Source organism: Kryptolebias marmoratus, linkage group LG7 (genome assembly GCF_001649575.2).
Source record: "Kryptolebias marmoratus isolate JLee-2015 linkage group LG7, ASM164957v2, whole genome shotgun sequence".
Lineage (NCBI taxonomy): Eukaryota > Metazoa > Chordata > Actinopteri > Cyprinodontiformes > Rivulidae > Kryptolebias > Kryptolebias marmoratus.
The window spans coordinates 5520218-5546658 of NC_051436.1; the positions used below are offsets into that span (position 1 = coordinate 5520218).

Genomic DNA, 26441 nt, shown 5'->3' on the forward strand with positions numbered 1-26441 from the left:
GGACAGCAGCAACAAGCACCCGTTGGCTCACGTGCGCCCCCTTCAGTGCGGCAGAGTACTGCCTGCCTCACCCTTCGCCTTTTCACCACGGTTTTATGTCCCCTCAGCAAAACTAAATATGTCACTAACAAACATTAAACGTAAATGGTTAAAGACATTAGCCAGATTGTGGAAAATCAGGCTATATAAACCATTATATTGGCGACATGCAGCGGTACGGCAACAGGCAGGGGCCAATTTCATGTATCAACCCAGTTTGTGATGGATTGCGCAATCAGAGGTGAAGTTCGGCTTGCTGCTGCCGCACCTCGCGTTTCACCCTCGTATTTGAACAGGAAATATGCAATTTCAGCGATTTTGACTATAAAAATGCGATTTGGACCATAAAAATGTTCGGAAATTACTCATACATAAAGATCAGTGGACAAAAATTAATATTCATTTTATGTTATGATTTTTTTTTTCTTGTCATGATGACAGGGGAGGCTCTGCCTCACCTGCCTCCCCTGACCGCATGTCCCTGCATCGAGCACTAACTGATCGCCCAAGGCCTGCTTATTACAGTCAACTTTGCCTGTCTGTTAGCAAAATATCTCATGAACCAGTGGACAGATCTTAATAAAGCTCTCAGTAAGTAAACACTGGATGTACATCTACAACTGATTAGCTTTAGGAGTCACCCCGATTCAAGATGGCCACCACAGCTGGTTAACTTTAGCCAACACAAAACTGTCTATAATTCAGCCATTTTTTCAGGTAATGGGCTAAAATTTGGTGTGGTGGTAGCTGAGTATCATCCCTAACACATACTCAGAGCGCTGCACATTGCGCAATACCATTGGCCCTGATTTTCTGTTACCAAACTATTTTGTGAACCACTGGGCAGGTTTTAATAAAAACTTTCAGAAAGCAATCATTGGATGTACATCTAGACCTGATTAACCTTTGACGTCAACCCCATTCAAGATGGCTGCGCCGGCTGAACGACCTCGGCCAACACAAAAGTGGCTAGAACACTGAATTTTACAGCTATTGACCCAAATCTTGGCGTAGTAGTAGCTGAGAGCCATCCTCAACTTGCAAGAACCAATGTTTGTCTCTCTTTGACAGAGTTGAGGCAGGACACGAAGAAGAGTCGGATGTCTTCGCCCCCGTCTGTCGTCCTCAACACGGGACGCGAGATGCCCGTCCTGGGTCTGGGGACCTACAAGCTGTGTGGACCCGAGGCGGTGTTTCAGGCCGTGGACGCCGCTCTGGCTGCCGGCTACAGGGCTTTTGACAGCGCAGCCGTCTACCGCAATGAAGCAGACTTGGGCCGAGCCCTGAGGGAGCTCCTGCCCAAGTACGGCCTGACCAGGGAGGATGTATTCATAACCAGGTGATGCTGACTTCAGGCAGAGCAGGAGTTGTGCAGATCAACGAACGTCTCAACAGTCGTGTTTTCACTTTAACACAGTAAGCTGAGCCCTAAGGATCAGGGAGAGAAGGCTATGAAGGGCGCCCTCCACAGTTTGTCTCAGCTGGACTTGGGGTACATTGATCTCTATCTGATCCACTGGCCGGGTACGCAAGGACTGCCGGTGGCCGACCAACGCAACCCAGGTGAGGGGCAAAAACCACATCAGCACATAATTATGGAAACATATCATCGTTGTTCTGTGTTTGGATATCAAAGTCCTCGTTTCCCTTGAAGGAATGTCAGAGTTTTAATCATCGTGTGTTGAGAAATGACAGAGTCTTAGAGAGCCCGATCACTCAGAATGTGTGTTCAATTCAGTTCGGTTCATCTATAGAGCGCCATGTCACACCTAGTTGTCTCAGGTCTCTGAAACGGAGCAAATTTTGAAATAATAGAACCACCTGGAGAGGCAGCTTGTTCTCTACCGTGCAGAGGCGCGATGGCGTCTCACTCAGGTTCTTACTGGGTTCCAGGTAACCGAGCTCAGAGCTGGCTCAGGCTGGAGGAGCTGCACGGTCAGGGGAAGCTGAGGGCCATCGGCGTGTCCAACTACACCGCGGCTCACATGAGAGAGCTGATGCAAAGCTGCAGGGTCCCTCCTGCCCTTCTGCAGGTGAAACGTACATCACACACCGTCTCATTTAGGATTATCACGTCGGTGGGCGGAACAGCGGTTAGAGCTGTTGCCTCCCAGCAAGAAGGTCACAGGATCGCTTCCTGACCGGGCGCGTTTCTTACATGTTCTCCCTGCGCTCACATGGGTTTGGGTTTACTCCAAAAACATGCACGTTGGGTTAACTGGTAACTCTAAATTGTCCCTAAGTGAGAGCTCGTTTGTCTCTATGTGTCCCTGCGATGGACTTGCGACCTGTCCAGGATGCACAGTTGACTGCTGGAGACAGTCTCATCGGGTTTGTCCTTCCTTCCAGGTGGAGTTTCACCCACGTCTGTGCCAGCTGGAGCTGAGGAGTTTATGTAAAGAGCACGGCGTGTGCTTTCAGGCGTACTCCTCGTTAGGTAAAGGAGAGCTGCTCGCCGACCCGCTAATCAACGAGGTGGCAAACAGCTGCAAACGCACACCTGCGCAGGTAGGATCTACCTCACCCTCCTGAGTGGACGATTTATACATTTTTTTTTGTTAAAGCTAATATGTTGAACAGATTTGGTTCCCATCCAGATTTTGTTGCGTTGGGCAGTGCAGCAGGGCGTCCCGGTGCTGCCCAAATCATCCAATCCAGACAGAATCCAGAAGAACACGGAGATCTTCGATTTCTCTCTGAGGGACGCAGACATGGACAGGCTGTCGGCCTTGGACTGTGGACACAGGTTCTGCTGGGATCCGTCAGAGGTGGCCTAAAAAAACACCAGCTAATAAAAAAAACAAACCTTCTCCCATCGGGCCTTCTGCCCTCAAACTAAAACAGCGGAAATTCACAGCCAGAGAAACAGGAAGTGATGCAAGAAACTTAATTTTTTTAAGTGTTTTCAGTGAATTGTAGGTTAGTTTTTTTTGTAACCAAATAATTTGTTATGTATTTTAGGGAAAATCTGTGGAAAACAACTGTTAGCTTTTGTATTACTTATGTTTTTTAATCCTGAAGAAATAATGTCCAAATAGCCTTTTCAGTCAATACCTGTTAGTTTTTGATTTATTTTAATTTACGTTTAAATGGATAGTGTTCTGTGTAAAGGTTATGAACAGTTAATATCTCACCTGTCGTAGATCGCGCTCCGAACAGCAGATTGATGAGCTAACGGCTAGTCCAAGTGGAAACAGCATTTTATTATTAGTTTATTATCTTTAACACCATGAATTTTGCGTAACAGTTATTTACATTTACATATGTGCTTATAGGAAAGCACAAGCTGAGGTTGCTAGCTGTAGCTAGCATCCTAAGTTTGGAGAAATAAAGTTTAATTCTGACCAGATTGACCAGCTAACAGCTAATAAAGACCAAAGTGAATGGCTAACATTTTAAGACGACTTAAATCTAAAAACATTTCACAGCATTAGCTGTAGCTAACGCTCAGAGTAGTTGTTAGCTTATCAATTAAGTCAGAATTGAGCTACGCTAACTACTGTAGGCTAGCTGTAGCTAACGCTTGGGGTTTATTGTTAGCTTGTCTTTCTGGTCAAATATAGACTGTATGCTAACTACTGTCTGCTAGCTGTTGCTAACGACGCTCAGATTTGTCGTTAGCCCGTCGATTTGGTCAGAATTAAACTGTATGCTAGCTGCTGTATGCTAGCTGTAGCTAGCTACTGTATGCTAATGTACTTCCATTGGCAATATTTTACCATTTCTACCAGAATAACAGTATAATGTGAAACTGACAGCGATGTAAAGGTTTATAAAATAGTATTTGCATGAATAGCTATGAAATTTTTTAAATTAAAGCTGTTTTAAGATGGCAACAACTCACTTTAGCCATGATCGGATTAGCCGTTTTTTCCAAATGGAGTTCATTCAAATAGCTTTTTCCAGCAGGTAAGATGTTAATTGTTCATAATCCCTCTTTCTCTTGTTTAAATAAATGTAAATCTGCCTTTATTCATGTTTACATCAAATAAAAACCTCCACTTTGCTGAATAAACTGAAGACATGAACGAAGATGTTAAACATCACTCTTAAAATCATTTATTTACGACAGCATATATCAGAGTTTTCACAGCTGTAGAGAAAATACATTTACAAAAGTGAAAAGAAGAAAGAAAAAGAATGATAATTAAAAAAAAAAAAATCTCCAGATTCAAGTAATACTAAGGATGGCTTCAGGTGCCCACGCAGGATTTTACTCCGGGATGCGTTAAAAACATGACTTCATGTGAAATCGCTTTTCTTTCTCAGTCACGACGATGACGACGACGAACACGCATCCTCAAATGTTGTGCTTTCTCTTAAAACGTGGCGGCGAGCGGCGGAGATTAAGGCGGCGATCGGACGAACAAGACAAGGCTGGTTATTTGGTGTCAAGTCACAGGTTAGAAAATGTTCAAGGCAGCTTTTTTTTTTTTTAAACTATTATACTCTTTAACTTTCCAGAAAGCAAAGATTTAATGCTCAGTTTAATTTCCTCCAGATTCAAGTAACTGTCCACCAGCTGATTGCTTCCTGTCATTATAGCTTCATTTAGAGTGAGATGCTGAAATAAAACTACAAAGATACCATTTATTACTTCAGAAGACTGATGTGAACAAACCGGTAACTGGTTGAAACGTAAACAAAGAAAGCAACACCGTTCAGACTGTCTGGAGTTTTCTGATTCAAACCCACATTTAAACGAAACAACCTAACCAGAGCAATAAAAGCACACAAATACAGGTGTTTTTTTTTTTGTTTTTTTTTAATCCTGCAAACCCGAGAGCTTCACAACTCGACCCTAAAAGTGGAAAGGAAGACGACGAGACCGAAGCAGAACGAACCGTTTGTTTTTATTTTTTTTTAAATATCCCAAAATTACAAAAAACGCCTCGACTTCCTGTATTAAAAGGCAGATTCTGTGTAATAATCATTTCCAAAAAAGGGAGTAAAGTTTGTGCTACAGCTCAGCGGTTAAAAACTGGATTCATATCGAATGAAAGTGAACATTTCAACTTTTTTTGTTAAAAAAACGAAGGAAATCCGCAAGTCGTTTAGATCTTTTTAAAAAAAAAAAAAAAAAAAAGGCCTCGAACCTTCGCCTCGTTCACAGCAGCTGATTTCATCCTCGCCGACTTCCCAAAAACCACGTTTAACGTTTTTATTCCCAACAGATTGTAACACAGCCTATTGCCCGGTTCTGTGGGACGCCTCGGCAGAACCGCGTAAATAAAAATTCTAAAATCACCTCGTTTACAAGCCCCGCCCCCTCCCTCCACCCCAATTCCTCTCATTTAATAAAATATTTACAAGATATTTACACGTAAAAACTCCTTCTCCTCTTTTGGGGTGTTTTTGCTTGTCCAAGGCTTTTTAAAACAAACTAACAATAAAAAATAAAAGAGAAACTGGTTTGTGCTTTTTTTATTTTAAAGTCATCTGCGATAATCTGACCCTGAACTTTTGATTGAAGATAGTATTTGCGCATTGTCGCAGATTGTCCGGCTACAAGATTGTTCTTTTTTTTTATAGATTCCATCTCATAAAGCAGTTTGTCTGATAGTCTCGTACGGCTGAAAGTAGAAAAGGCTCGCAGAGCAGAGGAACAGGAAGCTGAACGCCTTAAAAAAAACAATGAATTTGTGGATTTTTTTTTTTTTGACGCATGATTAAACTGAAAATTAAAAATAACGGAGAACAAAACGGCTGTCGCCTGAAAATGAAGGAACGTGAATGTCTCAAACTGATTTTAGTTCATTTGACACAAAAAGGTCACTTTTCCTGTTTGCTAATAGCCAGATTTATGCTTCTTCCTTCCTGTTTTTTTTTTTTTTTAATTATTTAAAATCATTTGATGTAATTTGTGGGACCCAGATTCTGGTTCCCCTAACACAACGGACAGCCTAACACTTCTTCAATCACAACACAAAAAGAGAAAAGGAAAAAAAAAAACAATGACATAAAAACAGAAATCTCTTAAAGTGGGACCCACAGAAATCGGCCCCCTTTAGCCAAGGCTCCATCCCCCCACCCCACCCCCCACCCCAGGTCTTATGGTTCAGTAGTTCCCACTCCCTTTAAAAACCTCGAGCGGCTCTTCTTCTTCCCCCTCCGGAGGCGTTACTCGGTGCGGTGGGTCGGCTTCTCGTGGTGGCTGCTCTCGCCGTCCGTCTCCTGGTGACTAAAGAGGTAGTTCCACCAGCTTCGGGAGTGGTGTATCTGTTTGGTCGTCCCGGCGCTCTTCACCTTCCTCATCTCCTGCGGGGAAAAAAATGGGCGGAGAGTTCAGACAAAACGGACCAGGTCAGGACCGGAACGGCTGCGATTCGGACCGTTTGGCGCCACGACTAAAGAAGAAAAGGCAAATTGCCCGCCGCCTTTCGTGCCATTGTTTTAAACGAACCACTTTGGGGATGATTCAAACGTATCTGGAAAAATGACTGAGTTCTAGCTATTTCTGTGTTAGCTGTGGCGGCCATCTTGAATTGTGCTGGCTCCAAAAGTTAAATCAGCCTGGAAGTTTCATTAAAATACAGCCAGAGTTTCAGGAGATGTTTGGAGATGTTTGGCCAACAGATTAATGCCAAATGAGCAGCACTTATGCCCCTTTTCCACCGGCCCTAAATGTCCAGGCTCCACTCTGCTCGGCTCGCTTTGCGAGCGTTTACATCTGCACTTTTTCGAGGTCGGTCCCTGCTTTTTTGGTCCCTGCTTCGGAGCAGGGCCAGCCGGGCCGGCCCTGCTTTGTGGGCGGCGCAAGCTTAGCTCCCGTTCCCTCATTGGTCGTGGGTGTGACCAGATGCAAGCATAAAGAGCGAACGGTAGGAATATAAACAACAGCGTTAGCTTACCCTGCAACGTTTAGCTGTCTGTCCCCCAGCTGAAGGCGCTGTAAAGCCTGAAATCTCCGGCGGATAACAGCTGTCCTACTCCGCGCAACAATGGCGGCATCCAGAGCATTTCTTCCACTGCGCCTCTCTTCCTGAAGTCTCAGGAGAATCCCCATAAGTTTAAAAAACAGCAACAACACAGGGCCAACGTTGTCCATAGCGCTTCTGTTGTTTACACAACTTGCGCTAAGTTTCGGTAGCGTACCCCCCCGCGCCGCAGCCCCGCAACACGAGGAGGCGTTTCTCTGCTACCGACCAAACTGGCCGGTGTAAACGCGGTGCATTCTTTATCGAGCCGAGCCGAGTAGAGCCGGACTTCTGAATTTGAGCCAGTGTAAAAGAGGCATTGGACTTCCTGCTCTGATTGACTCTCAGCTACTATCTCACCAAATCTTAGCCCAGTTTACGTAAAAACTGTTGTGCGTTCGCTAAGGGCGACCACTGGTTGTAGACGTTACGTCTAACGACCGTTTCCTGGATGTTTGATTAGAATCCATCTTGTGTTTCATGAGATATTTGGCTAACAGAACTTTTCTCACCCCCTTGTCGAGCAGGCTGTCGAACTCGTCGCTCATCCGGCGGAGCTGCCGGCCGTACTTCTTGGCGGCCCACAGGGCTGGAGGGGCCGACTTGGATCGCCCCCTGAACGGATACCCCTCGGTGGGGGTCCCGGGCTCGTCGTCTGCCCGCGCCGGGAGCTCCTCCTCCCCCCTGGAGCTGGTGGAGGAGAGCGACTCCGAGTTCACCCTGAGCCGGCCGTTCTCTGCAGCGGGGGGAGAGACGAGAGGAGAGGGTCAGAGGAGAGAACCACCGGAGAACACGCAGAACAGACGATCCTCAGGTGGTCCACCTGTGACCCCGTGACCTGGAAATCAATAGGGATCATCCTCGACCCTGAGCAGGGTTTTCACTTTAACGCTCGGATGGTATAAAACCCGAAACGTTCGTCTTTGTTTGTCGTATTTAACAAACAGTTTCCAAACAGATTAATTCGGGAAAGGAAACGTGGTAAAAAAAAAAGATTAAAGTTATGAAACAAGCGGATGGAAGAACGGGCTTTGCTTTGCAGCTGCTGTGGCAGAAAACAACATTGGATGTTCGTTTTGTTGATTTGATGCCCGCAACGGCCGTCAGGCGTTAGTTAAAGTATTTTTATTTAGGTTCTGGAAAAAAATACAAATAAAAATCAGATGTGTGATTAGGAGAGTTAAGTTAAACGTGAAACTGAACACGAAGCAGCTAAACCAAAAACAAGAAAATTTATAGATTGTTTATTTTTGGTTACAATGATTTAATCTAAATAAATTTCGAGTTTAGTAATTAAAAGCCTGCATCTTTCAGGTCAGAGTTTTAGATCATCTTATGTAGAGAAACGACAGTTTGATCAGTAAGGACTCTCAGCTACTACCACCCCTACAATCGGGCTAATTCATTCATCCATTTATTAATTTCTCATCTCGGGTGAAATAAAACATTTTGTGACGGATATCGGCCCTTTCGGCTGCTTTGCTAAGGTGTCATCCGTCAAGGAACGATCTGAAAATTTACAGCCAATCAATGCGACTCCTTAGCTTCAGGCCCGGCCTGCGAACAGGAAGTTAAACACAGCACTTCCTGTTGCTGCCTGTTTAAGAACTGGATTAATTCAGACCCATTCGGAGGGTCATTCTTTGACAATGAATCGGTAACCAGTAGACAGATTTTTAAAAAATTCTGTTGGATCAGTCATTAAAATGATGGCATTAAAGATGTTGTGTTTGACGAGGTTATATAAATCAGGTGGCCTTCATACTGTAAGACTGACTTGGAGCCACTTCTGTGTTGGCTAGGGTCAATTGGCTGTGGCGGCCATCTTGAACAAGGCCGAATCCAAAGAGTTACCCAGTAGGGGTGGACCATACTGCCCAAACATGACATCACAATATATATATTTTTTAAATACCTCGATAACGAGATCATAGACGATATTCACATTATTTTAATTTTTGGGGGATTTGCCCAAATATGTGACTTTGTTTTACTTTTTATAAACAGACTTGACGTGTCTCCACCCTGACCTGCAGAAAATGGCCGTCTGATCCACATCTTCTATTTTAAAACCAAAATCATTCCAAACAGAAGTGGCTCCTTTTGTTTGGAATTAAGTCGGGACTCTTCGGAGGTATTTCCGTGTTTGTGCTCCGCCATGTTTGCTAGGTCGCGCTTCTTTTTCTTCTTCTTTGTTTTAATGGCGGTTGGCAAACAGCTATAGGAAGAGCTGCACGGGTCAGGCTCCGTTAAACGATATCGCAATATTAATTGTTTTCACCGGTGTCACCGTAAACGAGACGTTGTGGCCCACCCCCGTTACCCAGATGTGGACGGGCGCCACTAATGGCTGTCTTTGCGAAGTAAGGCTGTCTGAAGGCGAGCAGCTTTAATGAAATCCACCACTGGCCGTCGCTCACCTCCACCTTCGACCAGTTTGTAACGGGCCGAACTCACAGCAGACAATTTGAAAGCTCAGGGAAACGATGGACGAATTACCGCCGGTTCTTCTAAAAGGACCGCAGCCCTCGGCCTATGTAACCCCGCCGCTCCGTGTTTCCCGTAATCCTTTTGTTTTGTTTGCCTACTTGAATGCCTGAGCTCGGGCAGGGTGAGGCGCTGGCGGACGCCGTCCTCCGGTCCCGCTGCCGGCTGTTTGCTCTTTCCCTCCTCTACCTCGTCTGAGGGCTCCGACTCGCTGTCTGAAATGGTGAACTTTGCAGCCATCGTAACATCTGGAGGAGAGAAAATACGAAGAAAACGTGAACAACGAAGAAAAAAAAAAGAGCAGAACTCACAAAACTACGTTCATATTCATGTATAAATATGAAAAAAACATGAGAAGGGGAATAGGAGTTAACGAGAGGCAGACTGAAAAGTAAGCCTCAAACAAACAGTCGCCGGGTGGAAACTGAAAGTCTGATCTCAAAAAAATTCTCGAACCATTCGCGGCAGAAGAGCTTTCATGTCTACAGCGTTTAACGGACGGGATGTGGAGAGTTAAAAAGAGCCGGCACTTCCTGTTTAAAGAGAGCATTCTGAGCTAAAACGCACCTGAAGGGTGTGGAGGTTTGGGTGTGCGCTCTCCGTACCACCCACACGCGCTGCGATACCGGGCCGAGACGATCCGACGCGTTGAACGTCCCCGATTTTTAGATTGGCGCATTCCCGACGTCTTTCCGATTGGACCGGATCGCTCTTAACGTGCTACGCACGACGGGAATACCACTTAAGGGTCATCCCGATAATCGGGGCATTGTGGGAAATCGGGACAGAAATCGGCAGAGAAATCTCGCCATGTGAACGAGGCGTAAGCTGCGTAAAAAAACTTCGAACTTGGACGTAAAAAGACCAACTTCCTGCGACCCGTTCAGACTTTCAATGACGTTCCCTACGGTGAAGTTGGGATTTTTCCCAACATTTTGGTGCTACGCCTGACGGATGCGCACGTTCCAGCGTAAAATCTTCACGTTTTTATCACAGAGCTGCAACGAGACAGGCTAAAGGGTGAGGTTAGAAACTTGTCAGCATTAAAATATATATATATATATATATATATATATATATATATATATATATATATATATATATAAAATAATAAAAGCCAACAATCATTTTACAGCCTTAAATAAATCAATCAAAGTGGGCTGAGAATATAACAGTGCTGGCAGGTATTAGCACATTATTATAAAACCTGAGGGGTTTGTTTAAGTTTATATTTACCCCTAATTTTGACAGTTTTAGTCCTCCATAAAGGAAGACATGAAGTGATGTAACCACCTGAGTTAAACACACCCAGCCGGTCCAAAGGTATGTAAAAGAACCAAGCCGAGATAATGCCCTTCTCCTGCCACATGCAGGTTATTATTTGAGTTTATTTTTTTATTTTAAGCACTTGTGGTGACAGTGTTGTTGAAGGAAGCCAGCAGCCCGTCCTGCCCTGTCCCCTCCTGTCTCCTGTCTCCTTGTTGTTGTTGTCTGAGGAGGACAAAAGAAACTTCGGGCAGGGCGAAAGCTAACAGCGGCTTCCAAACAAACTAAAAAAAAAGGCGTTTTTCTTACCCAAAACCTCGACGACACCGGGCCGGAAAGTTCGACAGGGAGTTCGGCTGGCTTCCAGCCGTCGCTGCCGTCCGCGTCGTGTCCCTTTTTTTGTGTGTGTGGTGAATAAAACACTTTTTTTTTCTCCCCAGCTCCGGTCTTCGTCCAATGGAAGAGCGTCCGCTGCGCGATGACGTCACTGTTGCGAGCTGGGGGGAACTTTGTTTTTGTGTCTCCGGCTTCCCGTAGCGCACGAAAGAGACGCGCAGCGAGGTTTGGGCTTAGATTCGAGCCCCGGGTTTGCTTCTGTGTCCATCAGCGGTGAAACCCAGAGAAAAAATAATCAGAAAAAATAATAAAACTACAGAAAAATGCGTCACTTTAACAAAATCCATCCATTTTCTCCACCCGCTTCTGCTTTCCAAGGCACCCGGAATGGTGTCTATGTCCAGCCATCACAGTGCCATAGGCGGTGGACATCCTGGACAGGTCCCAAGTCCACAACAGGGACACCTGGAGACAAACAATATGTCCAAAAAGCGACACAACACACACGTAAAATGCCAAAACACAGAAAACATCCATCTTCTTTACCTTATGCTGGTGTAGATTCTCAGTCATCCAGGCCATGGTAAATTCAAAAAAAGTTAAAAAACAAAAACAACTGGACTTCTTTTCTGTAGCTGAAGACGTTTCGCTTCTCATCCGAAGAATGTTCAGACCTTTATATTGGAGAGACCAAACAACCTCTCCACAGATGCATGGCTCAACACAGGAGAGCCACCTCTTCGGGACAGGACTCAGCTGTCCACCTACACCTCAAGGATAAGGGACACTCCTTTGAGGACCAAAATGTTCATATTTTGGACCGAGAAGACAGATGGTTCGAGAGGGGGGTAAAAGAAGCCATCTATGTCAAAAAGGAGAAACCAACATTAAACGGAGGAGGAGGTCTCAGATTCCAGCTTTCAAAAACATATAATGGAGCTTTAGGCCTGATCCCCAGTCAGTTTCACTCCAATCAACACCTGCACTCATGTGACAAGAGTGGCCCCTCAGTGAGTCAGACAAACAAGGATTCTAACGAGCNTCNNTTGTTAGGAGAGTGAGAACAATTTGCAAGCAATCCAGCTTACATCACATCTCAGCTTTAAAAGCTCAACTCCACACTCTCTATTTCTGAATTGAGAAAGCTCCTCGGATGAGAAGCGAAACGTCTTCAGCTACAGAATAGAAGTCCAGTTGTTTTTGTTTTTTAACTTTTTTTGAACTTCTTTACCTTCTTCTCTTTTCTGAGGAGCTGGTGTCTCCAGGAGACACTGTGCCAGAGGCAGGGGACACCCTGGACAGGTCCCAAGTCCACCACAGGGACACATATATATATATTATATATCTGTACAACAACTTGAAGCAGGTGTTCTGCCTTTTCTAAAATTAAAAAAGCCCATAATTCAGACTTAAATCCATAGTTTGAGCCCTTTCTTATTTAAGTCTATGTCATGAGCTGTAATTCCTTGGATGGCCACCAGGTGAAGACACGTGACTACAAACTTATCTGCTTTGGTTGAAGGTGTTTCCTGTTTGATGAAACCCACCTGTAATGCACGTGATGCATTTGTACCTGCTGGATTTGACCTCAGAGACTGAGCTCAAATCTGCTGTGGTAGTAGCTGAGACTGATTCCCAACACGCACACCGAGTGATCCACATCTCTACCTAAATCTTTGCTGTTAGCTGCTTGTCTGTTAGCAAAAGATCTCATGAACCACAAGGTGGATTTTCATGAAACTCTCAGGAAGTAATCACTGGTTGTGCTTCTACAGCTGATTAATATTTGAAGTCAATCCAATTCAAGATGGCCGCCGCAGCTAAAAAAATGAGCCGACACAAAAATGGCTGGAGCTCTGTTGATTTTGGAGATATCGAGCTAAACTTTGTTGTGGTAGTAGCTGAGAGTTATAGTCAACACATACTTCGAGGGCTAACAGATTGGTCCTTATCTTTACTTAAATATTTGGGATTAACTGTTAGCGTCAATGCTATCTGTCTGTTAGCAAAATATCTCATGAACCCATGGACGGATTTGAATGAAACTCATAGATAGAAATCACCTGATGTGCATCTACAGCTGATTAATATTTAGAGTCAATTAAATTCAAGATGGCTGCCGCAGCTAAAAGACATGAGCTGACACAAAAATGGCCATAACTCTGTGATGGTTGCAGATATTGAGCTCAGGCTTGGCGTGGTAGTAGCTGAGAGTCATTCTCAACACGTGCTCCGGGACGTTTGGTGACATTTGACCTCCTCACAAGACCAGGCCTCGCATAACGCCGTTCGCCAAGGTCAACGGAAACAGCTGCAGCTCGGTTTCAAACTGTATTTTCCGTAACTGTATTTTATTGAGAGTTTTTCTACAGATTGTGTCCTTGTCCACTTGTGTTTATCCGCCGGTCGGCCCCTCTCCTTCTGGGAGCTCTGGGACAAGAGTTCCTCATCGGCCACCGTGCAGCTTCCTGGACTCGGTGCGTCCAAACACAACTAATGTGCGTCTCTGAGCTCAGACGGACGGGTTGGAGGGGTGGAGGACGGTCTGCACCGTCATCTTTTCTCCAACTCTGCCGTTCCGCTCCTTTTCCTTCCGCTGAACTCTGCTCTCGGAAGGATTATCTTAAAGTTATTATCCCGTAAAGCCGTCGTCGCCCATGAGTGTGTGTGTGTGTGTGAGGGGGGAACATCTTCGAGCTTACTTCTGAAGGCGGGATCATCCACGGACACACACATTGAAGGTGTGTGTGTGTGTGTGTGTGTGTGTGTGTGTGTGTGTTCGCTGGATTTGAAAGCGTTCTGAAGAGAGACATACAATTAGCATCCATTTATATCCCCGTGCACCAGCCTCGCCCGGCCTCCCTGCCCCTCATCTGCCGGTTATTTTGGGAAACGTAGGCGTACGCAGCTCCTACGCTGTCTCCAAACCACCACTCAGTGTGTAGGGGTGTGTGTGCGTGTGTGTGTTGCAGCGTTTTTAAGCTTTTCCCTCAGAACGCTCCTTCGGATTTAAAGCCGGGATCCTGAGCGTCCAACTCTTTTTTCCTTTGCAGACTCAGGTTTTTAACAGCGGGGGTGGGGTGTGTGTGTGTGTGTGTGTGTGGGGGGCATGGATTTATTTTATTCCAGTTGTGGAAAAAAAAAAAAAAATGAAACAGAGAGAGAGAGAGAGAAAAAAAAGGGAGGATAACTTGATTTCCCAATCCCTAACGCTTAGGGAACACGTGGAAAATCCAGGCAGGGTGTAGAGCAGGGGTCTTCAATCCTGGTCCTCAGGGCCACCATCCTGCAGGTTTTACTTGTTTCCCTGCTCCATCACACCTGATTCAGTGGTTAAATCACCTCTTCATGTTCTGCAGAAGCCTGTTAATCACCCATTGATTTAAAACAGGTGCGTTGGAGCAGAGGAACAATTAAAACATGGAGGATGGTGGCCCTTAATGACCAGGGTTGCCCACTCCTGGTGTAGAGGATGAGATGAGAGGAGTAAAAAAAAAGCAACAAACGGAGGATAAGAAGTGAAGGTAGACCCTGAGCTCTGAGGAGTGTCGGAAAGCGCTGAAGTAAAGCAACAGAAAAAGTTGTAAAGATGGCGGTGAATGGAGCAGAGGGACAACTTAACTTTCATTTCTAAATAAATTCGAGCAGCTTTTGCCCCAAAAAATCTTTGAAAAAAAAAAAAGCCCACATTTCGATGCGTGGACTGGAGAAGAGATGTGAAGGGGAACCAGGATCAAGAAAAAAAAAAGTTCAATCCACTGCCAGTGGTTCATTATGATCACCTTGGTAACAACACACCCATGTCAGTCACTCCCTGCCTTGTCGCGCAAACAGTCGCCGCGTGAAAACCGCGAGTCCGATCTTAATACTTTTTGGGCCGTTTGTGGCAGAAGACTGATGGTCACAGGCATGAGTTTTTACGTGTCTACGGTGTTTTACGTAGGAGATACTGCTAGTTAATTAGACTCTCCTTTCCAGTTTTCAGTAGAATATTTGGAGCTAAAATATAACCGAAGTCAGCGAGAGCTCAGGTGTACGACTCTGTACTCTGGGGAGATTTGGGAGAAAACCGTAACTCCTACAGCGATAAGAAACACATCGCTTTAAAGAAGACAAAAATCCCCACGTTTTGGTGTATAATTTGTTAATTTACCAGAAAGAGCTGAGGGAGTAATGAGAGTTCGTTTGCAAAAGACTAGACGGCTCGAGGTGTTACGTCAGCTGAGCATTCTGTGGAGAAAATCTGCAAAAATCATAAAACTTAAACAGCAAATGCGAAAAAGAAGCGTAAAAGATACCAAAAAGCCAGTTCGGCCACGTAAAGTCAAACTTTCTGTGCTCTGTTTAAACTTTAAATGATGTTTCTGCTGTGAGTTATGTCTGAGCTGCAGAGCTCCAAAGATGGTTGAGTTTTCTCATCTGTTTCACCAGAAATCCCATTGAGTTCCATTTTCTGTTTTTGTCCTACGGCTCCTAAAAGGGACAGCGTGCTGTTCCCCATCGAGCCGCATGTTTCTGTGGATAATTTGCGTGTTTTATTTTGAAGGACTGGTTGTTTTGAGCAGAATAGAGAGGATGTATCCCTAAAAACGGGCAGAGCAAAGTTCAGCCACATCAGTGTGAGTCCAGACCAGAAGCTCCCGTTTTGTTTTGTTTTTTTGGACTCTTTGTCATCACGGCTCCTGAAACCTGGTCGTTAACTACAAACCGCTCCCTCCCAGTAAAACTAAACCACCCTGTGATCACAAGGCTGACAGATGGCAGCTTTCTCATTTATTCTGACCCACCCATGTGCTGCTCGCTGCTCCCGAATCCCGGCTTCCCTTCAACGAACGGGTGGGAACGACTCTAAATTTAGTTTCTTCTGTAAAAAACATCAAAGCGTTGTTAGCTTAGCGCTGGCAGGACTAAACACTGGCAGGACTAAACACTGGCAGTTCAACGCTTTGATTAATGTTGGAAGAACCCTTCAGATTCGTACGGGGGATAGTTGAAAGGCTATGAACAAATAACATCTTACCTGTTGCAGATAGCTTTTGAAACGGCGTCAGTTTGGAGAAACGGGAGTTTCCTAACGATACGCGTAAAACTTCCTATCAGCTTCTCACTACACGGTTATTTAAATGGGATTCTACGGTTGTTCCTGAGCACAACTAACAGCAGCAGCAGCTAGCTGTAGCACGTCCAGGGAAAGCCCAGGCCACTTCCAGGGGGAACATCGGACTTCCGCCGGATAACCGTGTCATGAAAAAAAAGAAAAAAAACGCGAGGGCGGCATTGAGGTTTGAGCTGTTGTAAAACGGCAGCAGTCAGCGGCGGTCTTGGCCTCGCTCAGACTAGCCGTTAGCCCATCAGTTCGGTCCGAGCTGGACTCCGTGTCTCCAAACTGAGACAGGGCGTTAACTCGGACAGCCAGAGGTGCCTCGCCAACCTTGGTCTCAGAATCCAACATGGCTGCCTCGTGGACAACACAAAGTGACAGCTGTAGTATTTCCCACTCCTTTCTGGTGTTTTTGTTTCTTGTTAAATCAGCTGCATGGGACAAAAAAGTGAGGACAGTTGGGTTTGGTCCATTATTTCTCTCTTGTATCACCTTAAAGTCTGCTTGTTTCTCCTTAAATGGAGCCATTCTGACCATCAGACACCTGATCATCAGCACCTGTGAGCAGCCAGAGGCCACTCCCACATCTCCACAGTCGGGGACCAAACCTTGTCTTTGGCTTTCCAGCAAGAAAGGAAAGCAGCGAATTACTCAAAATGTCAGGGAATTAACCCGAACTTCTCAGGCTGAAGGTTAAAACAGGTTGAACGCTGTAATTAACCTCCGCCTGGACGCTGAGCCCCGACTCCCACCCACCTGCTGCTGGCCGCAGCGAAAAGCCACAAACCTTCACGCCGTTCCACCTTTTAACCCTCTGATATTATCCCTCCTGGGTGGGTTGGTCTGACGTGTGCGTTCAGAGGCGCACGTGTTCTCCAGACGACCTTTAAGGCGCCTAATTATAGTTGCTTTAACCTCAAACGGCGGGGGCGTTACGGTTGGCTCAGGAAGTAGAGCCCAGACGCCGATTCGGGGGGGGTGACATCTCTTAAACTCTTTAACAAAATGAAATGTTATTTCTTTACATCACACGTGTCAAACTCAAGGCCCGCGGGCCAGATCCGGCCCTCTGTAACATTTCATCCGGCCCTCCAGTCTGGTTCAGATCGAATCTCTGATTCTTATTTTGCTATAAAAAACTGAGCCTATTTAGTGAAGTTTTCTCTTGACAGTCACTCAGAAGCCAACAATATATAGTTTTAATTTCTGTATGATCAGGTTTTTGTTGATGGCTTTTTAAAAAAAAAATCTGTTTTAATGTTAAAAAAATTATTTAAAAGCTGAGTGAGGTGTAAGAAATGACTGCTAATGATGAGCTTTTTGAAGTTTGATCTATTTGTCTGTGTTCATTAAAGTCTGTTTGCTCTAAATTCTGTATAATCTGTAACTGGGAAAAGGTCATTGATATTTCTATATGAATGATTTGACATAATACATCAAAAACCAATTAATTTATGTTATTTTTAATAAATATTGATGCAGCTCAGATGTACATCCAGTGATCACTTCCTGAGAGTTTCATTAAAACGCGTCCATCGGTTCGTGAGATATTTTGCTAACAGACAGACGAAGACCACTCAGACACTCGCGTTATCCCAGGCTCTGATTGGATGAGAAGCGAGAGCGACCGCTGGCTCCATCCGACGCCAGTCAGCAAAACGGAACGAGGAAAAAAAAAAAGTAACATCAGCAGAGCGAAGTGAAATCTGCATAAATCTCCTGAAAGGACGGCTGTGATGGATGGCTGCCATCACAGGAGGAGGAGGAGCTCCTGCTTCAGCACTTTATTAACTCAAATCATCTGCACCGATTGAACAGGGAGGTCAGTGATTGTTGTTAAAGACGTGTGTGTGTGTGTGTGTGTGTGTGTGTGTGGAGGCCTGAACGGTCGGTGTTGCTTAAGAGGAAAAAAACAGGAAATCCCAGTGATGAATCGCACTTTGGGAGTGTTTTCCATGCAGCGTTCCAGGTTGTATTGAACTGTGTGTGTGTGTGTGTGTCTCACCCACACACACACACACACACACACACACCATGTGCACGCAGTGAAGTGCAGTCGAGCGCCTGTTTAAGGTTTGACAGAAGGTGAATTCTTGAAGGGAAGTGTAAAAACATTACACAATAACCGAGTTTTCTGTTGGTTTTTTCAAAGTTTTTGATGTCAGCTAAAACAAATTTTGATTTCTCACGCTCCCACTTCTCTATTTCTGGTGAAAATGTTCAAATTAAGCAACGCCGACAAACCGCGGAGAGGCCGAGGAGACTCAGAAACAGAGAAGAAAGATTCTCGCTGCGTCATTTGTTGTGTTTTTCTGTGCTGATAGTCGCCGCGGTGGTTCGGCGTTCAGCGCCGCGGTCTCGTAATCCTGAGGGTTGCAGGTTCGAGCCCGGGCAAGAAGGGCGTCCGGCGTGAAACGATTGCCAAATCGTTTGTGGAAGTTTTGCTCGCTGTGTCAACCCCTGAAGAAAAGAACAGATCTGTGTTCGTCTGATCAATGACTGAGTGACAGCCTGTAAAGGGACAGTTCAGCTCTTTTGAAGTGCAGTCGTGGTTCTGAACTGTCGGGGGTGAGTGATGCACATGAAACAATGAACCTAAAGATGCCCAAATCCTGACATGAACCGTTATTATCTTACCTGTCGTAGATAGCTCTTTGAAATGTCTCCGTTTGGAGAAAGCGCTGACCGAGCGGACGAGCCAGTGGCTAGTCTGAGCCGCGATCTCAAACTTTTCCTGGGAATCTGTTTGGGAATTTCACGCCTGGGATTCCAGCCCACGAAAACCGGAACAAACAGAGTTCCTGACGCAGCACCGAAGAGGACGAGGCAGGAATTTACCGAGCGAAGGAACTGGTCCCCGGACGAGTGAACGCAGCCGAAAGCAGGCAACACTTCGGCTGCAGACGCTCGCCATGCGAAAGCGCTGCAGTTTAATGCTAGCTGACGTAGCTTCGTTTCACATCGGTGCGTTGTGTTTGTGAAAAACAGCCTTTAGCCCAGCCTGGATGAAGACTTTTCTCTTCATCCTCCCTGCTCCAAGGCTGAAATCACTAACTGTTTGACACGGCATTGCTTAAAAAAAAAAAACAGACTACGTTTTTGATGCAACTGCGAATCTGCCACATTAACTGATGGCGTCCGACGCCGGGAAACACAACAGCGGACGTCTCTGAAGAAAACGGCGTGGAGCGGCTCAACCTCCACGACAAAAAAAGGAGTTAGAGGAGCCAAATCGGCGCGAAGAAGACCTCGTTGTTAGTGTCTGTTTGAGGCGTGCGAGCCGACTGTCTGCCAGAGTGTGTGGTGTGAAACACGGGGGACGGCGGCGTGTGTGTGTGTGTGTTTTCCATTCAGGGACTGGAACGCTTTGATTGTTATGAAGAATCTGATGAAACGTAGTGAAGCCGGTCCCAAAAGTAGGCTTAACTTCTCCCTTTATTCTCGCACTTATTGCTGTTTTCTTTTTTTTTTGGCCCAACGCTGAGGATTTGGAGTCCGTGTCGTGTTTACGTCGGCGCAACGCCGGCGAATGGAGTCCGCTCCAAATATTGCAATTTTCTGCACACAATAAAAGAGTAAGCTGTGACTAATAAGCTACAGTTTTATGACTCTCGAGCCCAAAAACAGAGTTAATATTTCATGGAAAGCAGCGGTTTACTCTCCAGACTGGAACTGTTAAAGACCTCACACACACACACACACACACACGCTGGGGTACAACCATCATTTTCAGTTAGATTACAGGACAGGACGTGCTGCAGATCCTCTCATTGCTACAGAAACGCAGAAGCGAGCTTCCTCTGAGGACATCGTTATGTTCGGAGGTATAACAGTGAGGGAGAAGTTCTCTGTGAGGAAAAGGACGCTTAATTGGACCCGCGTTCGTAGTGTTACGATGCTGTGGCGCCGCAGGAAATAAATACAACTTTATTAGTGATAAGAAGTGGCCGGTGGACCCACAGAAACTGGACATTATGTTCCTGAGTTGGTTGTGAGGACCTAATATCTTACCTGCTGCAGATGAAGTAGCTCTTTGGATGCTGGACACATAAACCGACTTCACTGTCAGTTTCGCCTTACAGTTATTTTATTACATTTGTGTGTGAGTGTTAGCAAAATATCTCACGAACCAGTGATTCAGTTCAGCAAATCAACCCGATTCAGACGGGTCGCCACGGCGTACGAGCCTCCAGAAACGTCAAAGATTCAGCCACTTTAACAAACGCCGAGCTAAAATGTCTTTGAGTAGCTGAGGCGGATCCCCGGCTCGTGTTCTGAGCGCCAACGGGTAGCGTTAGCGAGAGCTTCGCCATCAGGTGTTCTGTCTGTTGGCAAAATATTTACCTGTAAATGATCTTCGCTACCAGTCTTTCGAAGGACCTATCCGAGAGCCTCTCACCCGATCCGATCAGGAACCGACCTACCTGTGTAAATACTCACCACTGGAACCTGGATCCTCTCCTCTGCGCCGACCCTTCCTCACCTTTTCGTAAGAAAGACCCCTCTAGTTCTTATTCAAACCACAGCCACCCATTAGACAACAATATACTCACCATTCATCCTTTCCAGATCCGGACCTTCACCATCCCTTTGTAAATAAAATCACTTACCTTTATCTCGGCCTCCCGAGTCTGTCTGTCACCGAGTTGCTCACCTTCGACAATTTTGGGTAACCTGAAAGAGGCAGTGGCTGAGAGCGGGGTTGGATGTGACGTGACGGCTACAGCTTTCTGCACACCTTAGTCGAAACACCCGGCGTAGAAAGGTGTCGGGTGATACCTTCAAGGAGTTCCTCGTTTTTAATCTGAGCTGAATGTTTTTGTGGTGTAAGTGCAGCGGCTCGTGTCTGCGCCGCCCGAGGCGCCTCCAGCCGGAGCGTCAGAGCGTCAGTCCTGGGTCAGATTCTAAACCGACTCCTCGTTCAAAGAGCCGTCCGCGGCGACGTTCAGAGGGGGCAGGCGCGAGAGCAGAAAACGCGCATCGCACGATGGATTACGCAACGCGGCGGGGAGAGGAAGTTCCGACACGTCCGGCGAGCCCCGAGGAGCCCGCGGTTCAACGGAGCACGAGCGACGGGAACGCAGACTGACACGAAGCGCCTTGATGCTTTCCTCCTTCTTCTTCTCCTCCAGTTAACAGTGTCTAAGAAGCAAAATGAAAGTCGACGCTTTTTTTCACTTCCGGTTGATTTCATTAATCGGGGAAAACTAACGAGAAGATGAGAGAGAAAGTTTTGCTTCTGTGTTTGTTCGAAGCAGCTTGCTCCTCATTAGCGGAGCTCTTTTTCGTCAATATCTGTGTTCCGTGTTAGCAGAATATTGTAATTGTCAGTTTTGCGGATGCTGAGCTGGAAAAATCTGGTGCGGTAGTAGCCGAGAGTCGTTCTTAACGAACGCTTTGAGCGCTAACGCGTCCTAGGAGGTCTCGCTCGTTGTTCGCGAGGTCCAACCGAAACGCTGTAACGCCGTCTCTTCTCGTGAGACGAAAAACGAGCCTGAAATTAACCCTTTCATGTTGCAGCTGTCGGTGCGGCGTCTACTTTCGTCCGTCACACATGTACGTCGGTTTTCCACTCATCAGGATCACATTTGCCTGATGGGTAGATGTGTGTGTGTGTGACGCAGCGTCCTCGCAGCATATTCGAGTCGAGCTGGAGCTGTCGGTGTGCGTTCGCGAGTGTGTGCGACGTTCCCTCGGGGTGTGAATTAGCCTGTGGCGCAAAGGCCACGCTTCATGCCGAGACTGAGCTCTGATCAGCTGTGTCGAGACACGACGGCGAAACGGAGCCTCTCCTCGCGCTCCTGACGGCGCGTATCCCTCTCTCCCTACCAATCTCTCGGCTCCTCGTTTCGGTTTTGGAAAAGACCCTCCATCTTCCAGAAACTCCTCTGAGCTTGCTTCCTTTTTGTATTTTCCCCCACATGGCCTGTTGGGACTTTCACTTCAGGCGTCTTCTTTTTCGTCCACGACTAGAGGCCTGGCAGCTCGACGGTTCTTCGAGGCCGTCTTTAGGCGTTGCAGCCCCAGCCGCTTCGACGACCAGCTGGCATTCAAACAGCTCGCCGTCCTCGTCCGCGAAACGTCCTGTCCCAGTAGCCCAGTTCTCATCGGAGTGTCCCGGTTCTGCGCCATCTGAGTCGAGGTGGCCGGCTGGCTGGACCGAAGTCTGAGTTCCTGTTCCACGTATCTGAGTCTAAGTATATGTGTACATATTTACGCTCCCAGCTGACTGAAACAAAACGCCTCATTTCTTGTAAGAAGGGATTCAGTCGGAAGCAGCCGCCTAAATGTTTGTCTGCATGCCGTCGGTATGCGATGGAGCAAACCAACAAAATGCGAAAAGAAGCAATTTGTTGTTTATTTTACAGAGATACGCTAAAACGGTTCAGGCAGATTTGTTGGTACCCTTAAAGTACGGTGGCCCACAGGTTCAAACGAGCCCGCCGCTGACGGGTAAGGAGGCACGCCCCAAAACACACAAACACAAAGAAAACGAATGGAAAGAAAAAAACGCAGCAAAAGAAGAATGCTTTAAAAAACCCCAAAAAATCAGCAAGTACTGTATTTTTTTGGACTATAAGATGCATTTAAAAGCCTTCAGTTTTCTCATAAAACGACAGCGTGCCTTATAATCCGGAGCGCCTTATATATGTAAGAAGTTGTTATGTTTTAGTACGACTTTGGTGAAACTACAAAGCTTCACCGCTTGCAGCATTAAGGCCATCGACAATGGACCATTCATTGACGATGCACCCTATAGTGCGGAAAACACGGTAAGAAAACAGCTGCAAACTCGCTCCACAAAACGGAAGAGCCCCCGGACCAGCAGGGAGGACTCGAGGCGGACTCTGTGTCTTCCTGTAGTTCGTCCCGGTGCTGGCAGCGAGACCGCCGCGTCTCCCGCCTCCTAAACTCGGCGGTTCACTTCGGGACCATCAACAAATTACTGAACCAAGCAGCTTCATGCTCCTCTGACCCACAGTGACCAACGTTATCCAAAAATAAAGGATCCACAGAACCGTAGCCAAGCTCCCAGGATGTGGACGCAAGGAGAACTGTGACCCCAGGCTGATCAGGCGGATAGTGACGGTGGAAGAAAAAGAGCCATTTCACCCTGTCATTGTCTGTATTTACTATTTCCTGCCTTCTCGGGGTTCCTGTTCGGCTGAGTGACCACAGGAGAGACCCGAGTGGCTTTTATCATGTTTTATTTTAATAATTAGTGTAAAAAATGTTTTAAAAACGAGAGACTTCTGAAAACAGACTTGTGTTAGCTTAAAAAACACTTCATTTTCCCCATTAGTCCCTCCACTCCTTATCTTTTTTTTTATTTTTATTTTTTATATATATTTAATTTTCCAGCTTTTCTTCTCTCCACGTCCTTCTGCCCAGGAGAGACAGATGAAGAAGAGGAGGAGGAGAAGGGATGCTCCTTCATCACAACAACTGGGAGGTGGAGAGAGAGAGAGAGAGAGAGAGAGAGAGAGAGAGAGGAGGAGGAGGAACCGGGGAGGGCGCGTGAGCTCTGCTAAGGAAGAGGAGGAAGAGGAGGAGGAGAGACGTTTATTCCGCTGGTGAAACGGAGGCGAACGGAGGGAAGGATGAACCAATGAACCCGGACTTGTTCCTGCGCAAAGACCCGGTGAGGAGACGCGGAGAGACGCAAAGAGACGCTGGTTCTTTTGTTGTTGTTTTTTTTTGTGGGGATTTGTTTGTTTTGTTTATTTATTTATTTAAACAAAATATGAGTTATATTGAATGTTTAGTCGCCCCGTTTCATCCTCTTGCTGTGAGGTGAAGCCGAGTCAGTGTGTGTGTGTGTGTGTGTGTGTGTGTGTGTGTGCTCAGGCATGCAGCCACTTTCTTCTCCACAGCCGCCGATCGGAGGAAGGAGCGGCGGCGCGCGGAGGTTAGAGGGAACCGAGAGGGTTTACCTCAGGTGTGTGTACGCGTGCGTGCATGTGTGCGTGTGTGTGTGTGTGTGTGCGTGTGTCAGAGCCCTGCTCGGTGCCGGAGACGCCTTCCCGAGCTCCAATTAGACGCTTCTAATCAGCGCGCCTCGGTTTGGGGAATGATGGGATCAGGGTGAGGACCTGCAGGGGGGTCAGGGTGGAGGCTGATGGAGGCTGATGGAGGCTGATGGAGGCTGGGTGTCTGCTGATAACAGAGATCTGGACAGGGCAACAGGCGCGATGTCTGATAAACATTGATATCGCGATACAGCTGAATATCGTGGCAACAATACCAGAGGTGATAAATCTTCGCTCATTATGATGCTCTCCGTGGTTTTCATCCACCTCCTGAATCATTGAACAGTTTGTCTGAGATTCATTGCAGTCCTTTAAGAGGGGGGGGGGGCACAGTTACTGAAAGCCATCAGCTCAGGGGCCGGGACGTCTGGCAATTACTGTCAGCTTAATTTGTGATTTAAAATCTAGTTTTGTTTTTAAACGAACTCCCAGGCGAGCTTTACAGCCCCGTCACAGATCGTCTGTATGACAGGATCACCTCTCAGATGTTTCTGTCACAGATTTATTTGTTTTTTTTTTCTGATTTAAATGGTTGGATGCGGGCTCCTGGGCGGCCAGCTGAACAGCCCCGGCTTTCAGACGTGACGCACAGCCAATGATGTTACAAACTGTGGGTACCAGTGTCTGGGTCACAGTCTTATAATGGAGCCAGGTGGCTTTTTGAAGACTAAATACCCAACTGAAGGAATGCATATCACCCGCCACCTTAAACTAAGTCCACCTTAAGCTGAGAAATGATGGAGTTGGAGCCATTTTTGTTGGTCAAACCTTGAAAATAATGTTCCACGTGCGATCTGTCGGGGGTACGTGTTGGAAATGTAGCTCCATATCTGTGAGCCTCACTGAACTGCAGCCATTTTTATTGTCTTCTAAGGTCAGCTGGCGGTGGCGGACATCTTGAATTCGGTTGACTCAGAAAGGTAATCGGCTGTAGATGAGTAAGTTTCATTAAAACACGTCCATTGGTTCATGAGATGTTTTGCTGACAGAGTTGACTTGGACAGGAAACGGGCCGGGGATCAGTCTAAGCTACGACCACGCCAGAATTCAGCTCGGTAATCAGTACGTCCAATGCTTTCCGAAAGCTTAAAGGAAACCCGTCCAGTGGGTTGTGTGATATTTTACTAACAGACAAATTATCCAGACAAGGCGGGGGATAATAAACAGATGTTGACATGTAGGAAACCAAACTTAGTCTTGACATCTTTTCAGTCCAGCAGGCGAGACGCGCCACAAAGCCCCACATCCTTCGTACGCAGATTCTGGCTCCAAAAATACAAAATGGCGACCTCCGTAAATTGGCTTCTCCAATCTTTTTTTAATTTTTAAATTTTTTTATGTCAATGTGTCTGACTCAGTCAAAAGGACGCGCCACAGTTTTAACAAACAAAAAGAAACAACTTTATCTTTCTTTTCCATTTCTATGTTGTGCAACAGCTAGCGAGCTAGCCGGCTAGCAGCTAGCAGCGGCTCTCAAAGGTAAAACACGTTGGAGTTTTTTATCATTAAATTTCTAGTTTGTAACTAAAAAAGTAAAGTTAAGTTTGATAAAGACTAGTTTGCTTTTAGGAGATAAAACAAAGTTGGGGGGAACAGAACAGAACCTTAAGTTTGCGTCCCCACTTTAAGAAAATGGCGGGAAACTCTAGTTGACCTGATAATAAAAAGGACGGCGATGATGATGGTTTTACTTGTATCTTTCTTTCATGACGACGGCTGAACTGATTTAAAAAATGATGATGATCGCAATTGGGACCTTTTCCAGCTGGGATGAATTATTAACTAAAAGATATGCCACCAAATTAATAATTCAGGGACCCAAGCTGTCTATAAGTGAGCGCCGTCGACGGAGGAATTTGCTCGTCTCAGATCGGTTTCGGATGATATTAGCTGCAGGAAGCCTCGGCGTTAATCAGCTCTGATGCTGTCAGCGTGCCGGTCGTCCTCCGGGCGTTTCTGACCGCAGGAGGGAAGGGTCAACGTCGAGCGATGAGCTAAACTTTTCTTGACTGAGCCGAACGGATTTATTCTTTTTATTCTCTGACTTATACCACCTTTGACTATTCCTGTGTGAATGGAAACGGCTGCCAGTCTGGGGGGGTGTTTCTTGGTAAAATCATGCATTTATTCATTATTTTTGGGCCATACCGCGGAACTGTCAATATTAATATTTGCTCTATCCGTCTGTGTGTGCTTTTTCGTCTGCACTTTTCTGCCTCCCCGGCCCGTATTCCTGTTCTTCCAGAGCCAAACGTACCACGGGCT

The 26441-nt window shown here is 46.2% G+C and overlaps 3 protein-coding genes across 10 annotated transcripts in view; 2 read left to right on the plus strand and 1 right to left on the minus strand.

Annotated features, from left to right (window-relative positions):
• Positions 1 to 5125, plus strand: part of zgc:101765 (uncharacterized protein LOC450036 homolog) — a 6010-nt gene extending 885 nt beyond the window's left edge. The window contains exons 2-6 of one of the 2 annotated variants that reach the window (XM_017428002.3): positions 1111 to 1378; positions 1457 to 1602; positions 1933 to 2072; positions 2389 to 2547; positions 2620 to 5125. In XM_017428002.3, coding sequence (XP_017283491.1) covers positions 1140 to 1378; positions 1457 to 1602; positions 1933 to 2072; positions 2389 to 2547; positions 2620 to 2739 — 804 coding nt within the window. In that variant the 5' untranslated portion in view covers positions 1111 to 1139 and the 3' untranslated portion in view covers positions 2740 to 5125. The remainder of the gene's footprint in view (positions 1 to 1110; positions 1379 to 1456; positions 1603 to 1932; positions 2073 to 2388; positions 2548 to 2619) is intronic. The other variant, XM_017428001.3, reaches the window with a different exon arrangement.
• A 675-nt stretch (positions 5126 to 5800) lies between these two features.
• On the minus strand, positions 5801 to 11200 carry badb (BCL2 associated agonist of cell death b). Of its 4 annotated transcripts, none has more exons than XM_017428000.3 (5): positions 11019 to 11200; positions 10852 to 10934; positions 9545 to 9691; positions 7469 to 7692; positions 5801 to 6297 (listed from the first exon to the last, which is right to left on the minus strand). In XM_017428000.3, the coding sequence occupies exons 3-5, from the start codon at positions 9681 to 9683 to the stop codon at positions 6160 to 6162; spliced, it is 501 nt and encodes a 166-aa protein (XP_017283489.1). In that variant the 5' UTR covers positions 9684 to 9691; positions 10852 to 10934; positions 11019 to 11200; the 3' UTR covers positions 5801 to 6159. The 4 variants fall into 4 exon arrangements, with proteins under 4 accessions (XP_017283489.1, XP_037832489.1, XP_024864297.1 ...); XM_037976561.1 differs by having other exon boundaries at positions 10737 to 10934; XM_025008529.2 differs by lacking the exons at positions 10852 to 10934; positions 11019 to 11200 and adding an exon at positions 10680 to 10819.
• Positions 11201 to 17949: 6749 nt separating this feature from the next.
• slc8a4b (solute carrier family 8 member 4b) overlaps positions 17950 to 26441 on the plus strand; it is a 92455-nt gene continuing 83963 nt past the window's right edge. For 2 of the 4 annotated variants that reach the window (XM_017428037.3, XM_017428039.3), the window contains exon 1: positions 23686 to 23788. The gene's annotated coding sequence lies outside the window, so the exon portion shown is untranslated. Of the gene's footprint in view, positions 17969 to 23650; positions 23789 to 26441 lie in introns of those variants that run through there. The other 2 variants (XM_037976525.1, XM_017428038.3) reach the window with 2 other exon arrangements.

Excerpts from the sequence above, each read along its gene's own strand:
- badb (XM_025008529.2), bottom strand. The coding sequence starts at position 10,812 with ATGTGGCAGGAGAAGGGCATTATCTCGGCTTGGTTCTTTTACATACCT. Across the intron at positions 9,692-10,679 it reads TAAAACTGTCAAAATTAGGG|ATGTTACGATGGCTGCAAAG; the intron begins GTAAATATAAAC and ends TCTCTCCTCCAG. Across the intron at positions 7,693-9,544 it reads GCCCGAGCTCAGGCATTCAA|AGAACGGCCGGCTCAGGGTG; the intron begins GTAGGCAAACAA and ends CCCCCGCTGCAG.